The sequence below is a fragment of the Tupaia chinensis genome, unplaced genomic scaffold (genome assembly GCF_000334495.1).
Source record: "Tupaia chinensis unplaced genomic scaffold, TupChi_1.0 Scaffold149892_1, whole genome shotgun sequence".
NCBI lineage: Eukaryota > Metazoa > Chordata > Mammalia > Scandentia > Tupaiidae > Tupaia > Tupaia belangeri.
The window spans coordinates 118,371-124,958 of NW_006209736.1; the positions used below are offsets into that span (position 1 = coordinate 118,371).

Here is a 6,588-nt window from a genome sequence, read left to right on the forward strand (position 1 = left end):
ATAATCTCTATTTGGAGAAGACATGACTGTATACATATAAAAGCCAATAGAACTGACAAAAACATTCCTTGAAGTGATAAATGAATTTGATAAAATGGCAGGATACAAAATCAACCTACAGAAATCTATAGCTTTTTTAAACATCAGCAATGAACAGACCAATGTAGAACTGAAGAAAGCAATTCCACTTACAAGAGCCTCAAAAAGGATACATTGCCTAGGAATAGAATAAACCTAACCAAAGAAGTGAAAGACCTCTACAAAGAAAAACAAAACAAAACAAAACAAATACAAAGCAAAACAAAAAGAAAAGAAATGGAAAACAACACCAAAAAGTAGAAAGACATTCCATGGTCTGGGATTGGAAGAAATAATACAATCGCCATGTCAATTCTACCCAAATTAATCTACAAATTTATTTCAACCTCAATCAAATTACCAGGGATATTCTTCACAGATTCAGAAAAAAATAATCGTAGAATTAGAATTAGTCTGGAATCATAAAAGACCCTGTATTGCCAAAGCAATACTGCACAAGAAGAGTGCAGTAGGAGACATCTCACTCACTGACCCCAAAATATATTACAAAGCTGTAATGATCAAAACAGCATGGAGGTTCAGAAGCTGGCATAGTGGGGTAAGGCACTGGATTCTCACATAGCCGACCATGATTGGATTCCAGGACCTGGTGGCTTGAAACTTACACTAGGTGTGTGCCCGTGTGTGCCCAAAGGAGGAGGATGGAGGAGAAGGGATTGTGCCATGGCCATCCCCCAAGGAGGTGATTATTTCATGTTCTGTCTCTCCATCTCTCTTGCAAGCACATGTGCCTTATACCAAAAACTCTCAAAATAAATAAATTAATTAAATAAATAAAACCAGCCTGGTACTGGCACAGAACCAGGTATGTAGAACAATGGAACAGAATACAGACCCCAGAAATAAACCCCAAAGCATACAGCCAACTGATTTATGACAAAGAGCACCAGACAATCCAGTGTGTGTGTGTGTGGGGGGGGAGGGACATCTTTTTAACAAATGGTGCTGGAAAGATGAAACTGTACCCCAATCTCTCACCATTAACAAAAATCAACTCAAAAAGGATCAAAGATCTAAACCCAAGACCTCAAACTATAAAACTACAGGTGGATGACACAGGGGAAACTCTTGTAGACATCGAAGTAAGCAAAGACTTTTTCTTTTAAGTAGGAAAAGAGAAATTGTAATAGAAAAGTAAAGATTTCTAATAGGGAGGGCATACATCCCCATGCCTAAAAGGTATGTGGGTGAGCAGCTGCCAGAAAAGGACAACTGCCTTTAGGCATGAGGTTAGGTGTCATTTTTATCCTGGGGGTTGGTAACGGTAATGAATAATTATTAGCAGGGGAAGGTTTGTCATTAGTATCAGGCTTATTTGTTGGTTTCCCAGGCTTTTTCCTGCATGTACACAGCTCTCTCAGGTGAGGAATTTAACCATCTACTCACACATGCCCAGGTTGGTCTCTGAAGGAATGCGCATCCATATCTGGATGCACTGTCCAGATGCTGACTGAGCGTTCCATCCCAGTGGTGAATTTCTGTGTGTTTATCTGGGACAGCAGAAAGAAGACAGGTTTTTACCCTGGTGTCAAGAACCAGTTGGGAAGGGTGGGAGGAAAAAAATCTTCAAAGAGAGTCTGGTTGCATTTCCTGACAGGCTAGAAAGACCAAGGAAGCGGTAAAACAGCTCTTGTTGTAAGAAACCCCATGTGAACAAGTGTGAGAGCTAATACTTGATCTCTAGTGAGAGCAATGAATGACCCTTCTCAAAAGCTTGAGCAGAGTGATTCCATTTTACAAGTTGGCTCTATCTTAGTATATATGTGTATCCACTTTCTATCGTAGTGACTCTTCCTTGGGGATCCTGCCCTATTTGTCTACTCGCTAGGTCTAATCCCTGTTTCAATCCCCTCCTCTGAAGAACTATCCTTAACAAAAAGGACCAAAGACTCATTCTGGCCACTTTCTACTGAGACAGGATGATGATGATGGGGAATGGCAGTCAGAGAGTTTTCCATAGAAGTCTATCTAGGGGCTCTGGTAGATCTGCGAAATGGTAGTAGTGGGATCTGACTAAACTAGCACTTGATGAGAGGCTGCGTCTAGATGAATAGGAACAAATCTAGTGAATAAAGTCCACACTCTATGGTAGAGACGGAAAGACTGGAGGACATACAAACATTGAAAATTGTTATGGACACTAGAGACAAAGTGGAAGGAGAGTGTGGGAGGGGAAGAGGGTAGGAAAGGAAATTCAAGGAAACAAATAGAGAGGTAAGACATTTGTGGGACACAGATATGATTTATTACCTCTTGATGATGATGTGTATAGTATTCTCAGTTGGACTGGACTGAGGTGTATATCATGCTGAGTAAAGTCTCTTTACAATCTAAATGATGTATAGTGATTGAATGTATAAATAATAATAATAAGAAGAAATAGAATTAGTCTAGAAATTCAAAAACAAAACAAAACAAAACAAAAAACAAGGGCCAAAAATGCAAATCAGAATTCTATGTTATAATCCAGGAAATCATGAGGCAAAGGTAGGGTTTTGTGAAGGGGCATTTGGAAGATCTGCTATTGGTTCTAACCATTAGACTTATCAGCAGAGAAATGGGTCCAGAGCAGGAGAACAGGACCGAGTAGGCAGCCCCTGTATCCAAGGGGAATTTAATTGATTTACCTGCCAGTTCAAAATAACCTTGGGCTCCAGTCCATGATGACAACTTTCTGTATTGGTGCTGGCTGGCCTTCTTAAATAAGGCCCCAAAAGCACAGGCAATAATCCCTAAAATAGACAACAATCCTTAAAATAGCCTTGTATTACATCAGGTTAAAAAGTTTCCGCACAGCAAAAGAAACAATAATAAGTGCATCAACAACCCTCAGAATGGGGAGAATATTTGCAAACTATGCTTCAGCTAAGGGACTGATAACCAGAATATACAGGGAATTCAAACAGCTTACCGGCAAAATTGTAATAATAATAATAATAATAACAATGATAATCAGCCTAATTAAATGATGGGAAAATGAACTGAACAGACAACTTTCTAAGGAAGACATACAAACGGCCAAAAAGCATATGAAAAATGCTTGACATCCTTTATCATAAGGGAGATGCAAAGCAAAACCACAATGAAATACCACCTAACCCCAGTCAGAATGGCTAAGATTAAAATATTAAAGAATGATAAGTGCTAGTGAGGCTGTGGTGAAAAAGGAATTCTCCTATGATGTTGGTAGGAATGTAAGTTAGTACAGCCACTGTGGAGAACAATATGGAGGTTCCTCAAGGACCTACAAATAGAACTACCATATGATCCAGCAATGCTTCCCCTACCCAAAGGATAGGAATCCACTCAGTCAGAGAAACACTTGCACATCCATGTTTATTGTGACATTATACACAATTGCTAAGACATGGGACCAACCCAAATGTCCACGAACAGATGAATGGATTGAAAAAGTGTGGCACATCTACTCTACGAACTACTACTCAGCTATATCAAACAGTGAGACTCTGGCATTTGATAGAAAGTGGACAAATATGGAAGATTTACTACTAAGCAAAGCAAGCCAGACTGTGAAAGAGAGGCACTGTACATCCCTACTCAATGTATACTGAATGCCTGCTCTCTGTGGGAGAAACTGAAAGATTAGAAGGTATAAAGACAAGGACAGCAGCTGTGAATACTAGAGACAGTATGGGAGGAGGGTTGGGAAATGGGGGAGGATGAGTGAGAAGGGATCAAGGAGAAAACAAAAGAAGCACAATATTTAAGGGGAACAAAAATGGAAAATTATCTGTTGATGATAATATGTATCGTAATATCTTTAACTGTACTAATATATAATGTATTCATGTTGGGAAAATTGATTTTGTATGCTCTAATTATATACAGATTGAATGTATAAAAAACTTTTTTAAAACACCCTGTTGAGGATTCTCTCTCTCTCTCTCTCTTTCTCGTTCCTTCTCTGTTATGAAAGCAATCTATGACTGAACTTTTTAAAAGGAGAGGATAAAGTAGAAATGATAAAAGAATTATAAACAAACACCGGATGAATTTGATCAGAATTTTCTCCTCTAACATTCTAAATAGATCAGCAAAATCAGTTGTCTGAAATCAGAATGGTTTGGTCAGCAACAACAGAACAAGTTTTTTTTATATATATATAATTATTAAGGGGATGTCAGATTGCAAATTCGGCCGGACAATAAATTGGTTTGGATCTCGCGCACGCACACACACATACACACACCCACACACATTTTCGATGGTAATATGGCAAAAAGAAACTATTTCAGCTATAGGACGTATTTTAGAAAAATTGTGAGGCTGTATATAATGTTTTATAAGAGGCCGAAGACCTTTAACTAAGCCAACTACACAAAGACCCACATAATAAAAGGACTCTCTAACAATGGGGGAGTAATTTATTCAAATTCTGAAAAATTTCAAGTACCTTCATTTTAGTGTTACACAAATCATGATACACTTTGGCTCCAAGAACTTATCATTTTGCAAAGACATGCCTGGAGCATTAAAAATTGAAATCATGACACAGATGATTTGAAATTGTTTCTATTTCTTAGAAGAGAAATTGAGCAGCGTACAAGATACTGCAAAAATATCAATAGTTTCTATGATGAAAGACAATAATTAGCTGTTAGGTCAAACACCAAGTTTTGATGTAATTTAAATCAAGACTTCTGTTTCTTTTATGTCTTCTTTCTACTATATGATTCATAAGAAAATACAGGTTTTTAACTTCCTAAAGTAGACTACATGGAAAGATTCATAAATTTAGTTATTCATGTCATCCAGTAAAAATGTATAAATTACAATGCTTCATCATAGGTTAAATTTATCAGTCTCACTGGAGGTGCATACTAGAGGTGTGTGAGTTTCATTGATCTCTTCAAAAAATCTTATCTTTTTTTATTTTAAATGTATTTATTGGGTGTCCGCTTGTCCGGGCTGTCATGGCGGGTTTGCTGAAGAAGATCACGGGTCTTGTGAGGTTGGATGTGTCCGACAGTCCACATGAGCGCCTAAGAATATTGCATGCAAAGATTCTTGAAATTCTTCAGCAAATGCCTAAAAATGCAGCATATAGAAAATATACAGAGCAGATAACAAAGGAGAGGCTGGGTATGGTGAAAGCGGAATCAGATGTTAAGAAATTAGAAGACCAACTTCAGGGTGATCAAATAGAAGAGGTGATTCTTCAGGAAGAAAATGAACTAGTAGGTCTGGCGAGAAAAATGATTAAATGGAAACCAGGGAAGCCATTAGTGGAAGCCCCCCCTGCCAATCAGTGGAAATGGCCCATATAATCCTCCGTGGGTTGGTGGGAAACCGATGTCACTAATTGTCCTATTACAGTAAACACGTCTCCATATACTTGGCATCTTATGGTCAAGAAAATTTATATAGAATATATTTAGGAACTTTGTTAAAATATTTTATTATGGAAATAGGGTCTTGAGACTAAGTTTCTAATTGTTAAAATATTCCGTCTAATTATTTTGAAGAGAATATTTCTTTAAATGGAGGTTGTGAGATTTCAAGGTTAATTAGAAAAATTCCTATAGGTATTCATTGTAGATGCCATAATTAAAATGTAAACTATCTTTAGTAATATCTTTAATATGGTATTTAATTTTTTAATTATACCCATCCAAAAGAGGAAAGGCCCTTAATTATTACATTTAAACAAATTCGTACATCAGGATTGGCAGTAAAGTCATAAAGTCATAAGTAAAGTCATAGATATGAGAAGATGGTAAAAATAGGTGGTGATAAAATTTTAAATTGTGACTAACCTCCTTGGCTGTGATCTTACATATGTAAGTTGAAATTTAAATATATACTTACATATTGATTGCCAAATACATTATAAATGTCCCTTTATTTTAGTCTGTACCTGAATTATTTATTCCATTTACTCATTTTCGTATTGTCTTCATACAAAGGTAGTTGGAAAAGCTTTTCCTCTATTTTTTTTCTTTAAGGAAGTTAGCTTGATGACCCTTAGCCTTTATTTTCTTGATCAACCCAACTATTAATACATCAGAATAAAGGTAGAATATTTTTAAAAGAAGAATTAGTAAGAATTCTTCATTAAGAAAAGATTTACTCTAAGCAGTTTATCTGGTATGTGGTTAGACTTTTGGTCAAAGCGTGTTAGTCTATGGGTAAAACTTCAAAGTAGAATCATTATGTAGTTTTTACTAAATTTCTAATGTGGGTGCAGCTGAGTATCAAGCAGAAGAGTAATGCTGTGGGAACCAGCAGTTAGCGTAATGGCTATGTCGCTGGACTCCCACGTAGTCGATCGTGGTTCGCGTCCTGGACCCGGTGGCTTAAAACTCAGGGCGGGGGCGTGTGCGTGCGTGCCCAAGATCCCGAGAGGAGAGTGGAGGAGAAGGGATTGCGGCGTGACCATCCCCCCGGGGGGTGATTTCTCGCTTTCTGTCTTTATGTCTCTGTCTGTCTGGCGAGCGCACGCGCCCTATAGCAAAAATCTCTCCAAAA

At 37.6% G+C, this 6,588-nt stretch overlaps 2 protein-coding genes across 4 annotated transcripts in view; one reads left to right on the forward strand and one right to left on the reverse strand.

The window, feature by feature from the left end:
* Positions 1-6,588, reverse strand: part of LOC102490373 (doublesex- and mab-3-related transcription factor C1-like) — a 43,026-nt gene that overhangs the window by 14,556 nt on the left and 21,882 nt on the right. The window lies entirely within an intron of this gene.
* Positions 5,034-5,387, forward strand: LOC102489675 (NADH dehydrogenase [ubiquinone] 1 alpha subcomplex subunit 5-like). Of its 2 annotated transcripts, XM_006171574.1 has the most exons (2): positions 5,034-5,100; positions 5,215-5,387. In XM_006171574.1, exons 1-2 carry the CDS (start codon positions 5,034-5,036, stop codon positions 5,385-5,387), a joined length of 240 nt encoding a protein of 79 aa, XP_006171636.1. The 2 variants fall into 2 exon arrangements, with proteins under 2 accessions (XP_006171636.1, XP_006171635.1); XM_006171573.1 differs by having other exon boundaries at positions 5,034-5,387.